General features: G+C 38.2%; 4 protein-coding genes and 1 non-coding gene across 5 annotated transcripts; 3 read left to right on the top strand and 2 right to left on the bottom strand.

The window, feature by feature from the left end:
- The first annotated feature begins 2596 nt into the window (after positions 1-2596).
- On the top strand, positions 2597-2678 carry TRNAY-AUA (transfer RNA tyrosine (anticodon AUA)). Its single transcript has one exon. It is a non-coding gene; the product is annotated as a tRNA-Tyr (tRNA).
- Positions 2679-4557: 1879 nt separating this feature from the next.
- On the bottom strand, positions 4558-8869 carry LOC149008738 (bZIP transcription factor 12-like). Its single transcript, XM_089164044.1, has 4 exons — positions 7791-8869; positions 7636-7707; positions 5565-5594; positions 4558-4938 (listed from the first exon to the last, which is right to left on the bottom strand). Exons 1-4 carry the CDS (start codon positions 8463-8465, stop codon positions 4858-4860), a joined length of 858 nt encoding a protein of 285 aa, XP_089020170.1. The 5' UTR covers positions 8466-8869; the 3' UTR covers positions 4558-4857.
- Positions 8870-10066: 1197 nt separating this feature from the next.
- Positions 10067-13450, bottom strand: LOC149008737 (putative mediator of RNA polymerase II transcription subunit 26c). The gene is made up of 9 exons (XM_089164088.1): positions 12423-13450; positions 12259-12327; positions 12094-12176; positions 11940-12013; positions 11757-11818; positions 11633-11666; positions 11385-11515; positions 11195-11288; positions 10067-11101 (listed from the first exon to the last, which is right to left on the bottom strand). The coding sequence occupies exons 1-9, from the start codon at positions 12837-12839 to the stop codon at positions 10998-11000; spliced, it is 1068 nt and encodes a 355-aa protein (XP_089020214.1). The 5' UTR covers positions 12840-13450; the 3' UTR covers positions 10067-10997.
- A 1776-nt stretch (positions 13451-15226) lies between these two features.
- On the top strand, positions 15227-17573 carry LOC149008736 (monooxygenase 2-like). Its single transcript, XM_089163443.1, has 5 exons — positions 15227-15477; positions 15606-15672; positions 15813-15995; positions 16326-16554; positions 16816-17573. The coding sequence occupies exons 1-5, from the start codon at positions 15257-15259 to the stop codon at positions 17388-17390; spliced, it is 1275 nt and encodes a 424-aa protein (XP_089019569.1). The 5' UTR covers positions 15227-15256; the 3' UTR covers positions 17391-17573.
- A 1785-nt stretch (positions 17574-19358) lies between these two features.
- LOC149008735 (monooxygenase 2-like) lies at positions 19359-21989 on the top strand. Its single transcript, XM_089163256.1, has 5 exons — positions 19359-19799; positions 19965-20027; positions 20138-20321; positions 20972-21197; positions 21285-21989. Exons 1-5 carry the CDS (start codon positions 19594-19596, stop codon positions 21836-21838), a joined length of 1233 nt encoding a protein of 410 aa, XP_089019382.1. The 5' UTR covers positions 19359-19593; the 3' UTR covers positions 21839-21989.
- Positions 21990-22051: the final 62 nt, after the last annotated feature.

The following is a 22051-nucleotide window of genomic DNA, read 5'->3' as shown; positions in this document are numbered from 1 at the left end:
TAATAAATTTGACTTCCTATGATCAAATTTACCTGATTGGATGAAATTTATCAAAACAATATTCAATGGTTATGACAATCTTACTTTGGTGAATCAGATATAGAGTGCCCAAGTTTAATGTATATGGAATACTAGGAATACCACTCTTTCGAAGGATGAATGCTTCCATAATACATACAATGACTACTTTTTCCTATGTATGTAGATATATAATTTCACATCATGGAGTCTCAAAGAGCTTGTGGGAATCTTCATCCAATCCTAGACATATATATATATATATATATATATATATATATATATATATATATATATATATATATATATATATATATATATATATATATATATATATATATATATATATATATATATATATATATATATATATATATATATATATATATTTTGGTGGGAAGGCCTAGCCATGTCATCTTTGAAGAACTTGCTTTCTTTCAAATTTTTGTTGATAGTTATTGGAAAAACACTTCACACAAAGGAGGTAAATGTTACATCATGTGGGATTACAATGACAGTTTTGTGGCAGCTCAAAGCAAATTTGGACATAGTTAAGTCATTAGAGATGACATTTTTATTGGTTCTTCTTTAGGAGCTGTAGATTTATATATCCATCAGGATTGTTTACCTATTATCAATGCTCTCCAATCATCTTTAGATTGGATATGCCATAGTTTAGTTTAGATATTTTAAATCTTTGTTCTCTCTTTAATAGGATCTCCTTCAGATATATATATTTTTAGGATTGTCAATGATTTTGTTGATTTTCTAACTAAGAGTGCTTGCAGATTTTTTTTTTGAAATAGGTCTTGGTGGGATGTTCCACCTTTGATCATTGTAGATATTTCTCGTTTGTATAGGTCTTTTAGACCTGACTATTTCATTTATATAGTGTTCACTACTTGACTTTATGTTTTCGCCAAAAAAAAATAAAAATCCCATAATCCATGCAACCAATGATTCAGGAGAATCAGGACTACTCTATACACATTTCAGAAAGGGAGAGAAAAGTAATAGCTATGGTTTAAACTATGCATCCAAGAAAACCATTCTTTAATGATTCAGCCCCACTCTACAAAAATTTTCAGAAAGAGACAGAACAAGCGAAAGAAAGAGATGCCCTCAATGCTATTCATGAAAAAAAATAAATGCTCTTGAATGATTTCCAGTGGGAATTATGGGGCACACAAATTACTACGTTGTCTTTTTCTTCCACCGCTTCTAAAGTTTCACCAAAATAGTCACACCTGGGATCTGCCTGTCTGTTACGAACCCAAATTTTAAAGCTTAGAACAGAGGAAATTCAGAGCTGAAGAAGAACAAGTAGAACAAGTGGATTGGGGAAGAAGATGGAAGTTCATAGAGGAGAATTAGGAAATTGGAAAAACATTCTTCATTACCTTGATTCCATATGCCTTACTCTACTACATTTGTAGCTAAGATTACCCTGTATGCTTATTGGTTTCATATAGACCCTACCCCTTACAATTTGTTCCAATATAGACCTTGCCTTCATACTATGATCGTAAAACTTTCTGTGAATCTTTTTCTCTGAAGGTGTCACAAGTTACAGCATACCCAAAAAAAAAAAAAAAACCAGCAGAGAGGAATTTGAACAAGGAACCTCACCACATGAACCTGCACACAAAATAATAAGAAAATTCGTCAGCAGTAGAGAAGGGTATACTACAAAATTGAAAAAATAGAGAAAAAGGAAGAAATGGACCTTCCTTTCTTGGTGAGCAGAAGAATAATAAGGTGAACAGCCATTGCTAGCTTTAATTAGGAGGCCTGGCTTCTCCCAAGTACAGTTAATGAAAGGAACAACGCAGCAGCCCATCTTGGGTGGAAGGCTCGCACTCGGTGCCTCACTGAGTGAAGAAAGTGAAGCAGAACCGTTGTTGTACTAGAAAACTGATGAACAAAAAAGAAAGGGAAATATCAGTTTAAAATGGCAAGAAATTCAACGAAAATGGGATGAACACGCAGCTTACATACCCAGAATGTTTTTTATATGGACACTAGTGTTTGTTCATTCTGCAGATTTGTTCACTACAGTACCTCTAGGGTGTGATGGGGTAAGAGCAGACTAAGAAGAGAGATGCATGAGGATAAAGAACATGGAAGGGAGGAGGAGGAAAAGGGGTTGAACTCCATCTCCATGAAAGATGTTAAGAGGGATAAATTATTATGGGCAGTAGGTATGGTCATTATAAAGTAATTTTGTTGATAAAGCTTTGATCATGTAGGTCTGTGACTGCAATATGGGTCACAAATTAAAACCCCCAACTCCAACTCTATTGTTGTGTTTCTGTTGTTACTGTAATTAGATTAGATATTGAGTTCAAACTTCAAACCTACAGCTAACCCATTCCCCACAAACAACAAATATCTTCTCCAGACTATTGGTATGCAATAATTCATGGAGAGTTTTTTTTCGGTTTTCTATTTTAAACTTTCATGTCTTTTTCCACTCATTATGGTCCAGCTGAATGCTGGAGGCAGAAAAAGAACCTATACATACACATAGGTATTGGAAATATACGTGAATATATAATAATGGTAATACAACATGCAAGTGGACGTGCCGGAGTGGTTATCGGGCATGACTATAAATCATGTGGGCTCTGCCCGCGCAGGTTTGAATCCTGCCGTTCACGTTTTGTGTAATAAATATCTTTGGGTTTTTTTCTTTTTAATAAATAATGATCCCATAACCCATGTAACCAATGATTCAGGACCACACTATACACATTTTCAGAAAGAGAGAGAAAAGTAATACTGTAGGACCACCACTCTATAAACATTTTCAGAAAGAGAGAGACAAGCGAAATTAAGAAAGATGACCTCAATGCTATTCATGAAACAATAAATGCTCTTAAATGATTGCAACTTGGGAAGTATGGGCTATGGGGCACACAAATTACTACATTATCTTTTCTTCCACCGCTACCAAATTTTAAAGCTTAGAACAGAGGAAATTCACAGAAGAATTACATTTGTAACTAAGATCTGCTTACGGAAAACATTGCAATTCAGTCACCTAGGACCTCTACCATTGCCTTACTCAACTACATTCGTAACACTAAGTTTATCTTCCCCCTCTCTGCTTAAGTCGCAAGTTCTAGACCCTTGCAATTCAGTCACCGGCATAGAGACCCTAACAAATGCCTTCGAAAAATCATAATCGATGAGAACCACAGTAACTGTGGAGTCTTTTGCTAGGAAGACAGTAGCAAAGTTTGTCCATTCTGCAGATAAACCGTTAACCGGCAGCGAAATGCTTTCAGGTGCAATGGTAAGAGCTGACTAAGAAAAGAGATGAGGATAATGAACATGGAAGAGGAGGAAAAAGCGTTCCAACTTCCAACTCCAAAAACATGAGAGGGTTTTTAAAAATGAAATTTTTTTCCCCTAAGTCGAACCAGGAAAATTGTTTTCCATACGTAAAGTGGTGACTACCAACCCTGTGAAAAGACTCTTACCAGAAGTAAAAAAAAAAAGTCTTGATTAGAAGCAAGAGACACTCATCTGTATTAGAAATCAGAATCAAGAAAGTTGGGGGGGAAAACGAGGATAGAAATAGGTGGCGTCAGCCAGGGGGCAATGATACCCAGTGGAAACGTGTACGAATGGTTTTCCAGTATCAAGAATAACTATATTAAACTCTCCAAGCAAACTGTCCATCGCTCATGTATTGTTTTTATCCTCTCAATTTTATAGTGGAGAATCTTATACAGAAGTTCCAGCTCTCTTCGGGCTTTGCAGGAAGATGACAAGGTTTAATTCTTTTTCCTTTTTTTGGGTAAAAAATATTTGATTCTCTTATAATCCCTTATAAATCAAATTTATGATGATTTCCTATCTTTTTGCCAAGTAAAAGTTGAGAAACATCCTCATCAAGCGATAAAATAACCAAACAGTGAGAATGTCTGTCTTTCAACAAGGATTGATTCACTCCCAAGCACAGGGGATGGAATCAACCATGCCATTTATACGATGATGAATCATAGCTCCACGGCCTCCAATCATAGAACCATCTTTTACACCTAATGATGACTCCTTTTTTGAGCATAAAACAGAATACTATTCAAAAATGATTAATTCATCCATCACATAGTTGATTGAAATCTAACTTTTCCTGATAAATGAACAGGCAGTTGGGAGGGTTTTTTTTTTTTGGTGGCAACGCAGGCAGATAATTATCTGAGATTAATCTATTTCTACTTGACCAGCCTTCTACGCACCAAGAAAAGATTCAAGGGCTGCCATACCCTCTCTGAGAATATCCAGAAACACGAGTATGGGAGGAGATTTTGTCCAGATACAAAAATGAAACAAGAAGTGCTCTTCTTGGTATACTCAGTTCTCTTTCACTATGATAGCATATACTACATGTAACAAGTAAAAGGGGAAAAACTTCCATGCCATGCTTCACTGCTTTCTTCTCGGTAGCAATTGAAGAAAAACGCTTGTGACTAGAACAGTTCTTTATTTACCTTCAGTTCCCACCCCCCCCCCCCCCCCAAAAAAAAAAAAAAAACCCCAAATTAACAATGACAGCTCTTAACACTGTCGCAGCTTTGAGCAATACACAATGAAAACGAACGGACTCCTCATCACAGCTTCCATGGAACGTCTTCCAAATCTCATGGTCTGTCGCCCTCAAGTTTTTTTCCTTTTTTTCCCTCCTTTATACAGGGGAAGAAATCCCTGAGATGTAATTCATCTCAAACGAAGGAAAGATGTTGATCTCTTACATGTGTTAAACCTCCTATCCCTTTGAAGAGTTATTCACATTAAAGGGTTCCTTGCACGTTAATCCTTTCACACCCACTCCTACCACTGCATGGACCCAACTCTTCGAAGAGCACGTCGAGGTCTACGCTTTTCCAGTACAGGGATCACATTTTCCATGAGCTGCATATCAATCAATTGGATGTTAGCACTCAAATAAGCTAACTAGAGAATAATACAACTAGTTTCTTCAAGCAAGGATACAATGCCGAGATTGGAAGCGGGACTGGCAGTGCCAAGCATGATCCAGACGATTGATCTGACCAATTTCCACAGCTACTAATGGCCAGTGCCATTGAGTATCAGCTGGATAGATGGTCATCAATCCGGGTTCTTGACACCTTAACACAAACAACTACCAGTTGATTTTGCAGGCGAGAATAAATTGCATTACTCTAGTAAAGAGAATGGGTCACAGACAATATTATAGCACTGAAAAGAACAGCATCAGTGTTACAATAAATCTGCTAGTAGACCGTTCATCCAGGTATATACTGTCAATTCAATGCTGTTGAGGTAGGAAATAAATTGCAGCACTTCCGCTAAAACTACATAAACCCACCATTTGGTTTGAGGCATATGCAACTCTTATTCCTATTTGCTTTTTCATTTTCAAAGAACATTTTGATTATAGAAATCTTTGGGAAGGGCTGGAGGTCCAGAGAAACAAATTACCAACAAAAGAAGAAGTGAATTTTGCAATATCAATATGCCATGATACAAAGAAGAAATAAATCACTAAAACACACCTGCTTAAGCCTCTTCCTTTTTTCCTCATTCTGCAAAAATTCGAGACATTCCCATCAGTTCAGGAATTATTTGAAGAATGACAAGCAGTAACGGTCTCGAGTCATGATATAAAAAGGGTATCATGGGCTTGTTTAGTGAATAAAACAGCACACTCCCCAGCAATTAATACATCAGAAACAAAACCTGTAGTCCACGGATGATTTTCTTGTATCAACATGTCATAACTCAATATTACCATTTATTCCTGTTGATTTACAAATATTTACACAATAAATGCCAAAACTAACAAGAGTTACCAAACATAAGCTTATACAATATCTACTCCCATTTATGATCACCAATGAATACCAAGCACAATATATACATCTAAGGCAAGGAAAACTCACAAAAGTTGCAGCAGTAAAAGTTTTTTCATTTTGAAGGGGTTTCTTACATGCCCTAGGTTATAGCTAGCATATTACATCAAATACATAAGCAAATTCAAGACAAACCTTAAAACTCAAAACTAGTTAAACAACAAACTTTCATGCAAGCATGCAATCCTTGTGTTTGTGCCACAAAAAAAAAGACATCTTATCCTTTTAGTGAACCTTCTAGTGGAGATCCAAGCAGTGGTTACAGTTGAACACTACTGACATAGGATGACTGATGCAACCAGAGAACCAAGAATCCAGACCACGGAAGAGACCAACTGCTGCTGACCTAAAGTATTTCTAAGAAAATAGGATTGAGAACAATTTGCTGATTTCTGGGTTTCAGTAGCCTGCATTGGGAAAATAAAGAAGAAAGAAGATAAGTGCTGCCACAGTACAAGGAATAGTATCCATGAATAATAACCAAAGCAAAGGAACGAAGATGTGGAAGTATGTGACGGACGAGAGGAATATGGGAGAAGAGAGGAAAAGGAGGAAGCCTTCTTCTCTATGTAACTCAAATCCTAATTCAGTATAACATTACATTAACCACCATCATGGGGTGCTTATATTTTCTTGAGAAAACAAAGCCAATTAATTTACCAAACATATAAACTACTAATTAAGTATCAGTTTCAAACAGCCATTTTGACATCTACTTTTGGGTCTTATAATTCTGTCAATTAAACGCCCATCCCATTAGACTAGAATAGAACTGAATTTTGGATCAGACCTCTATTGATAACATTCTGTAATTCAGTAATTACCAACAAGCACTTAATGACCTGTATTAACAAAATATCAGATTGAACAAACGAAGTTACTCAGCACAAAAGAATCAACAATTAAACAAATAGAAGCACTAGGGGAAAATAAAATCACTTTTCACAAACAAGCAAGCCTGTTTATCCTGCACTTGGTTAGGAAGCTCCTTTCTTGGATGAACCCTTCTTGAAAGTGGACTCGGTCGAATAACTTGAGAGTCGAACTAAACACCCTACTTGAAACCAATAGAAACAACTTGTCTCCAGTAAATGCTAACTGATACTAACTGATTTACAAAGCTAGAGCTCCTCTTGGATCTTCTGATACCATATGAAGGGTTTATATCCTGTAGAAAGCCTACGAGAACAGTTGGCTGAACTGAGTAATTCAAATTCTTGACTGAACAAAATGCTACCCAAGAATTTATAGCGTTGTACAATTATTGGAAGTTCGGGCATTGTACACTGTCTAGAATACCAAGATCCAAGCAGCAGCTCTCATGTGGTTCAGCCATAGCTAACAACTGAAGTGAGCAGAATCACACGCAATAAAAACTCGGAGGCACTTACCAAAGGTTTATTTCTTCGGAAAATTCTTCAGATAACTTCAAATAAGTGGATTTTATACGAAAATTTTCACTTTTTAATGGTTTTTACATATAATGAACGACAACTTACTCACCTACGGTGTCAATGAAATTTCATCAAATATATATTGAGGTGAAATTATGTGAGCTAAAAACTTGCCAGAGTAATTAAACGGACATGTTGAGAAACGCCTAAAACCATGGACTAAAGAGATCAAACCCTCGCTAGACAAAATAAACAACATTAGTGAATTAAAAACTCTAAAGATGCCAGCTTTGCAGCCAACTTGAACTAAACTGCAGTACCTTCTCTTGCAACAAACTCGCGTTTTCCTCTTCCAGTTGTGACACTAGACACTCAAGCTCAGAGGTGTGTGCCTAAAGCCAGATAACCACAGTGAGCACACATCTGGATCGAAGGAAACTACGACCAAAACAAAAATGACGAAACAAAACTCTACCTGCTTCCGTTCCCTCGACCTAGCGGCAGATTCCCTGTTCTTAATCATCCTCCTTTGTCTCTGCTGCGCGGCCTTATCAACCGGCTCCGCCACCACTCGCCTTTTCCCCCTTGTTACTCCCGTTCCCTCGGCTCCATTTCCAAACACAGCAACTGATCCATCAATCTGCTGCGGCGGTTGCTGTCGTGCCTGTTGCCGAAACCGATTGCTCATCATTGGATCCGAAGGAAAGATACCTTGCGTCGGCCTTGCAGCTTGCGTTGCCCTAACATCCTCTTCTCTAACTGCCCCAGCTTTCGCCAGAAAATCTTCAAGAGTCATCTCCTCCTGATACCCTGCGTCCTTGTAACACTGATTATCACTAACACCTCTGACTTTTCCTTCAACATTATCTCCACCTGCACCGCCGGCAAGAATATCTTTCCAAACTTCTTCAACCGTTTTGTTGGCCCCAATTGATACTGCACTGTTTGATTCGCCATCTTCATTGATTGCAGCATTCGGAATCATCTCAGCCGCCGAGGGATTATCACCGTAAATGTTTTTAAGTATCTCGTCCATGTTCATAGATCCAAAATTCTTACTCTGATCGTTCTGAAACGAGTATATTGAAGACTGCCGCACCATGTCCGAATTCGCCGAACTCGATGACGCCATCACCTTCGACGACGCCATTTCCTCAGATTATTGCTAGGGTTTTCAAGATTTCAGTTTCAAGTCTCTTTAGAAGGTAAAAGCTGACTAATCAGGAAATTCACCTCTGAGCGCGTGAGTCTTTCAAGCAACCGGTTTGAAATTGAATACAACAAGAAGGTTGAAACAGAGAGAGAGAGAGAGAGAGAGAGAGAGAGAGAGGAAGAGAGGAAGCGTAAAAGCGAAAAGGAAATAGCGTATACCAGAAAACACAGTGTGGATGTTCTAGGAGAGTGGTTTCGGGCGGTGGAGAGGAAAAGCGGTTTCGGGCGATTTTCCCGGTTTTGCCATAAAGGGGAAAACGTGAGCCAAGTCAATCCATGTGCCTCAAGATTTGTTTTCCGTTTATGGGTCGAGACAAGACAATTTCGCGGAATTTTCATGTAGCTCCTTACGGTTTAATTTTTATTATATTAATTAATTTCAGTGCCCTCATAGGTTTTTGAAATTTACTAATCTCCCTTTGATAATCCAATTTTCCAAAAGTGAGGGCTTCTGGTTACTGCATTAAATGCCTGATCTCTGTAATAAGTGTATGAAACGCCCGATACATTAATGAGAGATCTACCCAACTGCAGACTTTTAACTTGGATTGGGCTGGGCTGGGCTGGGCTGGGTTGAGCCTAACAGAACTGGGCTTTTTGGGCTTTTGAATCCACAATGTATGGGTTTAATTCATCTGGCCCATATCAGCCTCGTAGTTAGTTTCGGGGGGAATGCAGATTATTACCCAAGCCCACCACCTGCCCTTCCGAAGTTGAAGTTCCGAATTCCGATACGACCGACATAAGATATTGGCATTAATGCAGAAGCGGTGTATCTGAAGAAGAGCTGAAGCCAAAATACTCCAAAACAAGAATAAGAGAATGTTAACGAGGCCAAAACGCAAAAGTAGTGGGGAATGGAGAAAATTGAACGCGGAGAGTTGAGATTGGAGACCACCATTAGTTTCTCTCCGCCCACAGTATTCTGTGGTGGAAGTGGAACCCCATAGGCCCACCCACCCTGCAGTTCTGCATTGCTTCCTTCTGTAAGTTTCTTACCTAACACATTGTTATCCTCTTGCCGCCCACAATTTTGACCATAAAATAAATAAAAATAAAAGCTGATGAAATTCAACTCAAATGGGAACACGGCTTTCTCTAGAGTAAAGCAAAAGTCAGTTATATTTTACTGGGATTTTAGTCCCCATGGATAGGTCAAATGGTGAATCCATAGAAATTGGTCCAGCTGGGGAACACAAATGCAATAGAGAGACTGGGAAGGAGTAGCAGATAATACAAGGTTCGAGTTTCAAAGGAGCTTAGAGAATCTCTTTACCCATGTGCTTTGGTACAAGTATGTCCAAATTAAAGTGCCTTACCGGCCTTTGCTTACTGTGATCATCATCACCATATAATGGAAGAAAACAACAGAGAATAGTTGAAGGAAATTCATCCCTATGCTAATTGCCGCGCCAAACGAGCCCTTGCCCAATTAACCATCAAAATACAAAACGATGAGGTCAGATACTATTGAGTGTTGAATAGGGCAAAGTTGTTGAGATTGACCATTCAATGACGATAATCAAATTACATAACGAACAACTGGAGATGTGTGTAATCTCAGAATAGTGACAAAGATGATTTATTTACTCCAATCATCCAACCCATCCCCCAAAATCCTTGTTAATACTTCTCATGTTGGGTGACTTTTTTTTCTTCTTCCGCAAGTCTTGCTGACTTCTTGTCTAGTCATTTGGTTCTGGTTTTCCATGTGTGACAGTGACACTAATGTTACATGCACGGATGAAAAAAGATTAAAATTTTACATTTTACGGTTTAGCAAAAATAACCCATGGATTGGTATCCTAAGAGGATGATCGAGGTCTAACAGTGGGCATCCCTAGAACAGGATGGTCTGCATATACGAAAGTGGAGTTATTCTGTGTTTTTTTTTATTGATTTCTTTCGTACCAAAAAGATGCTGATCATTATTGATTGAGCCACCCCCTTAAATAGCATTTATTCTGATTTCTAACTACGTTCCTTCTACGGATTGCACCACGCACAGCTCTTTTTTTTTTTTGGCCAAACACCACGCACAGCTCAAGCGTGAAGCAAGTAGTGCTCGATAACTAAAGGCGAGATGGATAACGATAAGGTCTCCCCAACTTAAGCTTATTACTCAGTTATTACCTCACTACGTTGACGCCGCATTACCTAACCAGCAACAACCAGGAAACCCATCTCACCCATCTCTCTTCTTTCTTTATTTAATTTTAATTTTAATTTCTAGTACTAAATTTTGTTGTAACCCACGTGGATAGATTTTGAATCCACACGTTAATCGATACAGAAAGCAGACCTCGACTTTTATATATAATTTTTTTTAATTAAATTAAATTCGTTTAGTCAGCGAAAATCCATAGAGTGACCAGAGAGACCGTTACAGGGTAAACCGGATCTTGCTTTTCCCGGTCTACCCAGTAGCATTATAAAATAGATAATAAAAACATGATTTTGTTTTGCCTTTTCACCAATTCCTCCCCTGGAAGCCACCTTTCTTCCCAAAAAACGCATTCTTGGGTTTTGGTAGGTCGTGAAGGTCCATGACTTGAATCTTCCTTTGCTTTTTCGCTTCACAAACAAACAAGACAACACCACCAAATTACTAAAATAGAAACCCATGTGAAGTTAAACCAAGACAGACTAGAGGAGGGGAGAACAAACCATTTGAGGCTTCTTGGTAGTTTTCATGTAGTCGTCTCCTTGCCGAAGCAAACCTTTCAGGATCAATAGAGCTGTCCTTTTGTTCTCTCTGTTTCTGAATATCCCATCAAGTAAAATAAAAAGAATAAATGTGAGACAGAAATAGAAAAGATTGCAGAGTATAAAGCAAGAAAAGAGGAATATCACGCACAATTGGAGAAGGAGAAGCATTAGCCGTTGAAGGGGCAGCGATAGATGCCTTGGATTGAGTTTCCCTCCGAATAGTGGCCTTTCCTTTCGGCTCTGACTCTGAGTGATTCTTATCTGACCCAGAGCTTCCATCTGTGAAGAAATTAATAGATGAAAAGATGCTTAAACAAAAAGAGAGAAGGAACTCGAACAGCATTTTTTTCCTCCTTTTTGACTCGGTCTTGATAATTGACACTTAAAGTCACTTACTGTGTGGGTTCGGAGAGTAAGTGAAATCAGGAACCTGAAACTCAGAAAAATTCTTCTCAAAAGGTAGAACTTTAGAATCACTATTAATGTGAATGAAAATCAAAAGTAGGATCTCTTAATTAACCTGGTGATGATGAAAATTTTGCGAGCTTTTAAGCGGGTTCTGTTGAGGGGAGTCGCCATCATCTGCCGCCATTAATGAGCTTTTATTCGTTAAGCTCTCAAATTGGATCTTTCCTCACTTGTACGCAAAATAAATAATAAACGAGAGAAAAAGTAAGAAATGAAGAATGTCCATTTCTTATACCAATGTGTGCAGAAATTGCAGTGCCTCCTGTTGCATTCATTTTCACCCATTCGTCAACAACATCCTTCCATCTCCTGTAATACAGCAAGCTCTGCATTATTTTTCATTTTCTTTCCAATTCGATATACAAATTTTGGTTTTGAAGTTCTCTAACCTGACGAGTAGCTTAACCAATCGTCGGACTTCGTTGGATGAATGCTTTCTCAAGCGGTTCACATGCCTTCCGATATCCGTCTCCTGAATTATAAAGAGTCACGAACAGAGAACTACCAATTCAATTTAGCGAATATAAGAAAGTCAAGAAAGTTATGTCACTTGCCTTGAGAGCTTTGAGTGTAATATCCATGTCGGATAGGTTTTGTAGCAGATCTATCAGAGAATCTTCCGACTGCAATGAGAAAAGGAATTTATAGCGAGAGAGAAGTCAGGAATGAAAAGAAACTCAGAACAATTGAAATAAAAGTAATAAAGAAACAACCGAACCTGATTTGGATCTTCGAGATGCTCCCTGATATTGAGAATTTTAGTCTCCTCATCCTCAATTGCTGAGTGTTCATAGCTGCGATCTCCGTCGTCATCGTCTTTGTCAACTGACCGCGGGGATGAAGGAGAACCTTCTTTTACCTCATGGCTACTGCTTTCCTTTTCAATCGAAGCCTCCGGAGATGATTGTCGTTGCAGCTTTTTAATCTCTTCGTCATTTGTTTTAATCGAATCGTTGTCACAGTTACGACAAACAGGAACCATCGGCGGCGAGTAAAGCCGTTGTACAATTCCATCCCTTCTATCCTTCAATTCAGTTCCATAATCCAAAGAAGCAACAGAGATGGCCGTATCCATGAAAGTCCAGACATCCACACCTGATTTCCTCAAAATCGATCTAAAATCATCATAATCCATGCTAACAAAGATATTCCCAAATTTCACCTGATTTTTATCGGAAGACCTAGAGAGTTTTTGATATCACACAATCTGCATACCGATCGGATCAGATAACATTAAGAGAAACAATAACATCATTCAGCATGCATAAACAGATTCAACACTCTGCCTCTTGCTCCATTAACTCGTTCTTCATCTTCGTTTATCGACAAATCAATCCAAATAGAAGAAATGCGTCAAGGTTTGAAAAGAATCATCGGAAGACCAGATCTCAAAGGCGATATACGAACGGAAAAAACAAATCAGCCAGAAAAGAAGAAAGAAGGCCGAACGTTTGAAATCTGACCTTAGACTGACAAAGGTAAACCAAGCTTTCCAGGTTGCTCAAATTCAGGCCTTTTGGGTTGCTTGGCATCTGTGGTAAATCTCTAATGGAAATTTCAGAATATCTCTGAAAAATCAAATCAGCTACGTCATAATTCCTCTTTAAAGCTAAAATGATTATTTAATTTGCGAGAAATTTAATTTTTTTATCTTCCTACTAATTTTCGAAAAATTGCTGTTGTTGATGTGCCTTTTTTTTCATCCAGATCCAGTGCGAGTGCGGCAGCCAGTGAAGAGTTATTGGTCTCTATCCGTTAATGAATAGGTTTTTTTCTTTCGGTAAATCGTTAATGAATAGTTGAATATTAGTATAATTGCAGGGCATTTATTCGCTTGGTATATTCTATGGTGTTTGAAATGACGAGAATACCCTCCACCTTCAATCGTCGCGACTCTAGTTGAGGACAGGTTCACAATCCCGAGCGAACCGGACAGGATCATATGAGTTTACGGTTTACCCTAGTTTTGCTCTATCAAACCTTTCTGGAATAAAAAATCTAAAGGACATGTGGGATGGGATGCCATGGCCCCATATTTGCGTGAGATGGATCTATTAAAATTAAAGCTGTTTGTGATTGATGTGACAGTCGAGGGACATTTATGTCCTAAGAATTTTCCCAAAAGAATAAAAAAAGAGGAGGATTTTAAAAATATAAAAAAACCTTTTTTAATACTTTTTTCCAACTAAAAAGATTCTTTCTTAGGATAAAGGATCTCATTCATTCATTGAGACACGGAACATTAACCCACTAAGGTGTTAGATTACTTTAGTAATCCAGCAGCAATGGTTTGGAACTGGATAAAAAAAGTATTTCATTATGTTGCCTTTGTTTGCAACGATCGGGTGAAAGAAAAAACACATGGGCCGATGTATAATAGAGTGAAGGAGAATGAAGGAAAAACAGAAGAGATTTTGTAGAAAAATTTTAAATATAAATTTTATTTTTTAATTTTTCATATTTTTTCATAATTTTTTCACAAAATCTCACATATTTTATATAGTTTTGAAAAGCAATAGGGTAAAAAAATTATCGTGCCCGTGGTTTAAAGAAATTTCAGCTTAGTCGTATCTAGTAGTAATATCGGCCTTGTTTTGTAAACATTAATCTTTTTTCTTATAATATTACTTTAGGACATGTTTGGTTACATGAGTTTAGATATTTCAGATTTCAAATATATGGAGTTATAATTTATAAAATTAACTGTTTGGTTAACGGAATATGTAGAATAAAATCTGTGGATTCATTTGTGATTTTGTGAATGTACAAATATTTAGCATTTTTATGGTAGCGATGAAATCTCTGAATTTTATTAGATACCCATAAATCTACATATTCACGTTTTTAGTGTAAAAAAAACAAATCTCTAGAATTCATGAATCTAAAGATTTTCACAACTAAACGGGTATAAATATCACATTCATGAATCCAGAGATTTGAAATCTTTGGATTCATGTTATCATGTAACCAAACAGGCCCTTAGAGAGTTTAATATTTATTATTAGATAAATAATTAAAAAGAAAACAAGAAAAAAAAAAAAATATATTATATTCTCTACTTTTCAATTTGCTCCTTTACTCCTGTTTCAATCTGGAAAAGATTTTCAGGAGACGTTGAGGTCCTCTAGTGTTTGATTATCTGATCTGTAGTTTATATCCACGTATGGGCAAATAATCCTTATATATGTCATCCATTATTCAAGTTAATTATAATAAACAAAGAAAAAAAATTAACAATAAAAAAGGATTAACAGTAATGGGTGGCGACGATAGGCTCATCTTACTTGATCTCCAAGTCTTCCTTTCGTCAAATGTCAAAGTATTAGATGGCTGGTGCTAAAAGCGCAGCAGAAGAAATGTGAATACGATGTTTAATTCTCAATTAGTCCATTATCCAAATAATAAATAAATAAATTTCAATTAGTCATGCTGACGTTTAAGCTTACGGTTAATTCTCTTAGTTTATGTTTTCTATATATAATTATAACTTCTTCCCTAACTCCCAGAATGCAGATACAGAAACTAGATCGAGAGAGAGTTAGAGATTTGAAGATGGAAATCAGCGAGGAGGTAGTGATAGTTGGAGGAGGAATCGCAGGGTTAGCGACGGCATTGGCCCTAAAAAGAGTTGGGATTAAAGCTTTAGTGCTGGAGAGATCGCCAGAGCTACGAACCACTGGTGCAGCTCTTACACTTTTCCCCAATGCATGGCTTGCTCTCCAATCACTCGGTGTTGCTCACAAACTCACCTCCATTTATTCCCCTCTTCCAAAGTAATTAATTTACCACTAACCCTAACCTTCCATTTTAGAATTTATATTTCACACAAACGCTAAGAGGATCTTGAAACTTGAAAGATCCTATTTTCAATTGTGTTGACTGATTCGGGAATTCTTGACAGGGGATACGTCACAAATGTTGCTAATGGAGCTGTTCGACAAGTATCTTATCAAGGAATTGACGGGTTAGTTATTTTCTTTATAATAGTCCTGAATTAAAAGCAGAGGAAAATGTTGAATTTTTGAACTTTTGAGCAGATGAATGAGATGAATACCATCCCTTAATCAGGTTACCAGTTTACGAAAGTTTTAATCCAAATGCAGGAAAGTTCAGTGGACCTATCACAGTTCACAGGAGAGCCTTGCTGGAGACACTAGCTGCAGAATTAGCCCCTGCTACCATTCGTTTTTCTTCAAAGCTTACTTCCATCCGTACCGTCGCCATGGATGATCAAGCTAATTCTTCCGCTGCTATCATAAATCTCGACGATGGGACAGTCATCAGCGCCAAGGTGCGTTTGATTCAAAATATGGAAATTTATATATATATATATATCATGTGGTTGAGGACTTCTCACGAGCACTTGTAGGACTACAATCACAAAGGTTGTATTGTTGGTTCCTTCTTTAAGGTATTTAAACCCCCTGTAGTGTGCAACACCACCGTTCACAATGTGTTTTCACCTCAAGATCAGAATCCGATCAGACGTACTCCGACCCCATTGATTTGAATCAATCTGCATTGTTGACGCTCTGAAACCCTTGAATCGATTTGGTAAAATTTGCAGGCCCCTGCTTCTGTGTGATGCTGTAACTTCTATACTTCTCATGGGTTGCTACAGGTCTTGATTGGATGTGATGGGTTACATTCAGTAGTTGCTCGTTGGTTGGGACTTAGAGATCCAGTGGATTCAACTCGATCATCTATACGTGGTTTAGCAGTATTTCCTGAAGGCCATGGATATAAGCACGAAATTTATCAGTTCATTGATCAAGGCAAAAGAGCTGGTGTAATTCCTCTCACTGATAAAGAGCTCTATTGGTTCGTCACCTACGATTCTATCTTTAACGGTAAAGTTCTTCAAATTCAACAAATTTTATCTTTTCTTCTACTGAAAAAATCCGGGTCATGGCTTGTTTCAACTTCACGATGTGTTTTCTCAAGCCCAAGAATCGGCCCACCTATTGAACACAAGAAGTGATACTGTGGGCTGGGACAATGCTTGGCTTGTAGGGTGACTAAGGTCCATGGGCTATCCATCAATGATGATTAAAAAAAAAATCATGGTGAGAAATGACTCAAGGCATTTTTATGATCCAATTTCATTTCAGGTGATAAGATTGTATCAGATACCAAATTGCTACAGAGATATGTAATAGAGAACTTAGCCAAGAACTTCCCTTCAGCATTCTTAGAAGTGGTTCAACATGCTGATCTGGAAACAGTGACATGGGCTTCTTTGATGTTCAGAGTTCCATGGAACCTGATATTTGGCCCTGTACATAAAGGATGCATCACAGTTGCAGGTGATGCGATGCACCCAATGACACCAGATTTGGGCCAAGGTGGTGGTTCAGCACTTGAAGATGCAGTCGTGCTTGGAAGACATTTAGGCAATTCTTTCCTCTCAAATGAGGGGATTGTATCTGCAGAGGTAGCTAAAGCTATAGAAGGGTATGTGAAAGAGAGGAGATGGCGAACGGCTAGTTTGATCACAGGGTCTTATCTTTCAGGTTGGGTTCAGCAAAGTGGTTCTAATTCATGGATCAACTTCTTAAGAGATACCATCTTCTATAAATTTCTTTACCGTAGGTTTTTTGCAATTGATGCTACAAATTATGATTGTGGAAAGCTTCCCAGTGTTTCTTTACCTTCCGAATCAGATGATCATACTAAAATTGATTAGGAATACTAAGGAACATGTTTCTATGCTATCCTATGAAATTCAAATTTCAAATGTATTTGAACTCTTCAACCTTTATCAACCTGTTGTCAATGATTTTGAAAGTATCAGTTGTAACGGTATGTACACATCTATCATATGTTCTGTTTCATTTAAACATTCCGTATCTTCAAATTTATAATTTGCTTTTATAGAAGTTCCGCCAGTAAAATGTAACAAAACACAAAAAAACACTCGGTACGGAACCAACGGCACCAGGCGCAAACTCCCACCACCGTCCCCCTTTCCCTCGCCCCCCCCCCCGCTCCCCCCCCCTTGTTGCTTTCTTTGTGTTTGCTCTGCCCTTTTTTGTTTGTTTTTGTTGTTGTCCCGGCCTTTGCCGGGGCCTTGTTGTCCTGGGCCTTTTTTGTCTCCCTCTGGCTTCTCTGTGTTGCCGCTGCCCCTTTTTCTTGCCCCCCCCTGGTTCCCCTGGGGTTCTTTTTTGTCGTTTTTCTCGGTTTTGGGGGTGTTGGTTGTGGCGCTCCGCCTGCCCTTGCCCCTCTGTTCGCTGGGCTTGTGGCCTTTCCTATCTGACTTGGCTCATGCTAGTGTTAGATCAAACACACATACAAGCACTGTATAAGACAGAAACAACAAACCTAGACAAGTATTAGAGAGAAGGGGAAATTTTAAAAGAATTTAATTAGAGTTGGAACCTGTTATCCGTTTGATGCACATAGTAATTAGATTCAGCAATCAAGAACAATACACGAATAAAAGAGTTGAGGCATACACAAGTGCACTTTCTTTTAAGGTGTTTGAAATGTCCTCTATTGGTGTAGACCGGGATGACGTTGTGTTCTCACCCTCCAAGATACAATACTCATTAGGTTCCAAAGTCTTGCACTCCAACAGAACACTACTCACCACAAGAAATCCGAAGGTAGTATACAACACACGAAATGGAGAGAAAACATGGGTAGATATTTTCGTTTTTCAAGGTCCATGATACATTGTATTGGGTTTTCTAGATCAAGGTCCATGTTTCCAAGTCCCAAGCCCATCATAGACAACTAATATTAATTAATTAATTAATTAATTAATAATATATATGTCTAATGCCATGGTTGGAGTGGGGTTCAGCTTGGGTTTGCATCACACCATGTATAAAAGACCTTAACCACAGCCACATACCGGCTCAACTCTAATCCAATTCTCTGGTTTAATTTGTAGGCTTCCCATATTTCAAATAGCCAACCACCCCCTTAGACAGGGTATATTTGAAACTATTGCAGATCTCAATACTCACCATATATACACTGATACAGCTTGGGATGCACATTCATGGAGGACATGGTTGTCTTATATGGACTCCAATTGGGGTTTTCCAAGTGGCCAAATCTATTGCAAGCCTTAGTTTCTTATATGGACTCCAATTGAGGTTTTCCAAGTGGCCAAATTTGTTGGAAGCCTTAGTTTTTGTGCAGCTGCTTTCGAGCTAGAAGCAATACAGGATGCTCTAAAGCTCGCTTTGTCTCTTAGGATCTAGTGGATCTGTCTCCACACTGACTACAAACCAATGGTTCTTGCCTACTCGGGAGAGAACAACAACATGGACTAGCTTTGTGAGTTTCTAGCGTTGGGTGCTAAACGATTTCATATGTCTAGTGTCTAGTGTTTGTCCCTCCGTTTCATTGTGGATCAGTCTCTTGTTCGCCGAGCATGTCCTTGAAATTTCTTCATATAAATTTACCTTTGTTCAACAAATAAAAAAAAGACAAATAGATATTTGACTACTGTAAATTAATAAAAAAAAATGTAGAATTTTTTTGGTAGAAAAAAAATATAGATTGATAAATAAAGGAATCATTTGAAAAGTCAATTGAAAGAAGATGAATTTGATTCAAACTTCGATGATGCACGTTCAATGCGTGACATTAGAGCCTGTCCCGAGGAATTAAAGCCGACGGTTCTTGAGCCATAAGATTTGTTGTTTGCTTGCTTTTTGAATTAAGTTTACAAAAAACAGAAGAAAAAAAAGTCAAAAGTCAAGTTTGGCTCTGCGTTCCGTGGTGATTTTATCTGCGCTTTCGTGGTGAAATTGTGAACGACTTCTGAACTGACGCTTTGTGGCTGCTGTTGGTTTTAAATTCCGTAGTTCTGGAGAGATCATCAATTAAGTTCTGGAGAGATCAAGAGTGATTTAATTTAAGAGATCGAGATAACAATGGTGGTAATAGTTGGAGGAGGAATTGCAGGGTTAGCAACAGCATTGGCCCTAAAGAGAGTTGGGATTAGAGCTTTGGTTTTGGAGAGAGCAGCAGAGCTACGAACCACCGGTGCGGCTCTTTCACTCTTCCCCAACGCATGGCATGCTCTCGAAGCACTTGGTGTTGCTCATAAGCTCACCTCCATTTATTCCCCCGTCCGAGAGTAATCTTACCTTTCATTTTCACCTTTCTGTTCTTCAATTAATTCTATTCAGATCACAACAAACAAGCACACACAGATCCATCGAAATGAGCGATCAATTTGAACGAATTGAAAGATCCATTTTTGTTTTCCAATATTTGTGACTGATTCGGCGATTCTTGACAGTTTGTACTTCACAGATATTCCCAGAGGAGCTAAACAACATATAACTTTTCAAGCGACTAACGAGTGAGTTGCTCTCTGTCTTTCGATTATCCCTGCAAATTAAAGTCGATCATGGTGATCGATCGAAGTGGTAATTGTAGTTGTGGCAATTAATTAACTGTTTTCGAATGCAGGAAACAAAGTGGACCTATGGCAGTGCACAGGAGAGCCTTGTTGGAGGCACTAGCAGATGAATTGCCCTCTGACACCATTCGTTACTCTTCGAGGCTTACCTCTATCCGTACCGTCGCCATGGATGATGAAGCTTCTCCTGGTGCTGTCGTAAGTCTTGACGATGGCACCGAAATTAAGGCCAAGGTTCGTGCCACACTGTTTCAACTTTCAAGTAAAATATAAAATTATTAGAAATTGGATCATTTCAGGTGGATCTTCCTTCAGTCTTGCACATTTAATGGGCTGTCAAGCTAACCATTTTAGTCCGTCGGATCAAGATCTCAGTAAAAATTTAGATTTGACGGACGAAAATCTCGTTTGACCGCCCATTAACCGAAGCAATTTTGAAAAAGGGTATGTGCTTCCCTAATGTTTTTTCCTCCGCCAGGGGGTGAGATTCTCCTTTAAATACTAACAAAATGAATCAGATGTAGACACCACTCGGTTTCATATATGACTTCACTCTTATTGTGTGATAGAAAAGCAAAATGTGATTCATACTCAAATTATTGGGTCAAGTAAAGATTTTGATGGAATCTATTGATGCAAGCATCATGCTACTAAATAGTAAATATTAAAAAAAAAGGAGATCTTACTTAAAGTAGATGTTTATTATTGGACTTTTCTCGAGTAGTGTGCCTGACATGATGGTGCCTTACTGTTAGCCACGTTAATTTTATTAGTACCCATTCAAAACATAAATATAAATTTCAAAAATAACCTGGGGGTAATTTCTGCCTATTTTATTGGTGATAGCGAAAATAATTTATTTTTACCTTGGGGGTTGGCAACAGGTGTTGATAGGGTGTGATGGTGTGCACTCCATGGTTGCTCGTTGGTTGGGACTTACGGAACCAGTCGATTCACAACGGGCAGGTATACGTGGCGTTTCAGTATTTCCTCAAGGTCATGGATATAAGCAAGAAGTCCATCAATTCAAAGCACCAGGCAAAAGGGCTGGTTTTACTCCCCTCAATGACAATGAGCTCTTTTGGTTTATGACCTATTCTTCATTGAAAGGTGTGTTATAGCATTTCAATTTCAACTAATTTTCCCCTATTCATTCAACTTAATTTCACCTTTTAATTTTATTATCACTTATTTCAGGTGAGAGTGAGATTACAAGAAACCCTGTGCTGCTACAAAAGGATGTATTAGAGAACTTGGCCAAGGATTTCCCTTCAGTATACTTAGATGTTGTTCAACATGATGATTTGGATAGATTGTCATGGGCTCCATTGATGTTTAGACCTCCATGGAACTTAATATATGGTAACTTGTACAAGGGAAGTATCACAGTTGCAGGTGATGCAATGCATCCAATGACACCAGATTTGGGTCAAGGTGGTTGTACTGCACTTGAAGATGCAGTCATCCTTGGAAGACACTTGGGGAATTCATACCTTTCGAATGGACGAATTGTTGGTACAGAGGCAGCTAAAGCCATACAAGAGTATGTGAAGGAAAGGAGATGGAGAGCTGCTAGTTTGATCACAGGATCATATCTTTCAGGCTGGGCGCAACAATCTGGTTCAAATCCTTTTATTAACACCTTAAAGGAAGCCATATTCTTCAAGCTTCTTTTCCCTACGTTATCCAAGAACTCACTTTATGACTGTGGGAAACTTCCCAATGTTTCTTCACCTCCATCATTGAATTAATTTTTCAATGTACCCATTTCCTTGGGTATAAGTAAAATCCAGTAACTAATTCCATATTATGGAAGGTGGTGTGACATCTTTCCTTGTTCTGTAGCAAGGCATGGAGATAGATGATTTTGTCATTTCCAATTAAATGTATATTATTTTTTTCTCGTGATATTGATTTGTCTTAAGTTGAAGCAAAATCGTATTTTTCTTTAAGTTCTTTCATTT

Source organism: Hakea prostrata, chromosome 7, assembly GCF_041222555.1.
Source record: "Hakea prostrata isolate BN-2017 chromosome 7, UWA_Hpros_2, whole genome shotgun sequence".
Lineage (NCBI taxonomy): Eukaryota > Viridiplantae > Streptophyta > Magnoliopsida > Proteales > Proteaceae > Hakea > Hakea prostrata.
This window is presented reverse-complemented; position numbering and strand designations above follow the sequence as displayed.

Coding starts and splice junctions, on each gene's coding strand:
- LOC149008738 (XM_089164044.1), bottom strand. CDS start 8,465: ATGGCGTCGTCGAAGGTGATGGCGTCATCGAGTTCGGCGAATTCGGAC. Junction 7,708..7,790: donor GGTCGAGGGAACGGAAGCAG/GTAGAGTTTTGT, acceptor ATCTGGCTTTAG/GCACACACCTCTGAGCTTGA. Junction 4,939..5,564: donor AAAGGAAGAGGCTTAAGCAG/GTGTGTTTTAGT, acceptor ATTGATATGCAG/CTCATGGAAAATGTGATCCC.
- LOC149008737 (XM_089164088.1), bottom strand. CDS start 12,839: ATGGATTATGATGATTTTAGATCGATTTTGAGGAAATCAGGTGTGGAT. Junction 12,177..12,258: donor TTACACTCAAAGCTCTCAAG/GCAAGTGACATA, acceptor TTTATAATTCAG/GAGACGGATATCGGAAGGCA. Junction 11,289..11,384: donor ATGCTTCTCCTTCTCCAATT/GTGCGTGATATT, acceptor TGGGATATTCAG/AAACAGAGAGAACAAAAGGA.
- LOC149008736 (XM_089163443.1), top strand. CDS start 15,257: ATGGAAATCAGCGAGGAGGTAGTGATAGTTGGAGGAGGAATCGCAGGG. Junction 15,478..15,605: donor ATTTATTCCCCTCTTCCAAA/GTAATTAATTTA, acceptor AATTCTTGACAG/GGGATACGTCACAAATGTTG. Junction 15,996..16,325: donor GGACAGTCATCAGCGCCAAG/GTGCGTTTGATT, acceptor GGGTTGCTACAG/GTCTTGATTGGATGTGATGG.
- LOC149008735 (XM_089163256.1), top strand. CDS start 19,594: ATGGTGGTAATAGTTGGAGGAGGAATTGCAGGGTTAGCAACAGCATTG. Junction 20,028..20,137: donor ACTTTTCAAGCGACTAACGA/GTGAGTTGCTCT, acceptor TTTCGAATGCAG/GAAACAAAGTGGACCTATGG. Junction 20,322..20,971: donor GCACCGAAATTAAGGCCAAG/GTTCGTGCCACA, acceptor GGTTGGCAACAG/GTGTTGATAGGGTGTGATGG.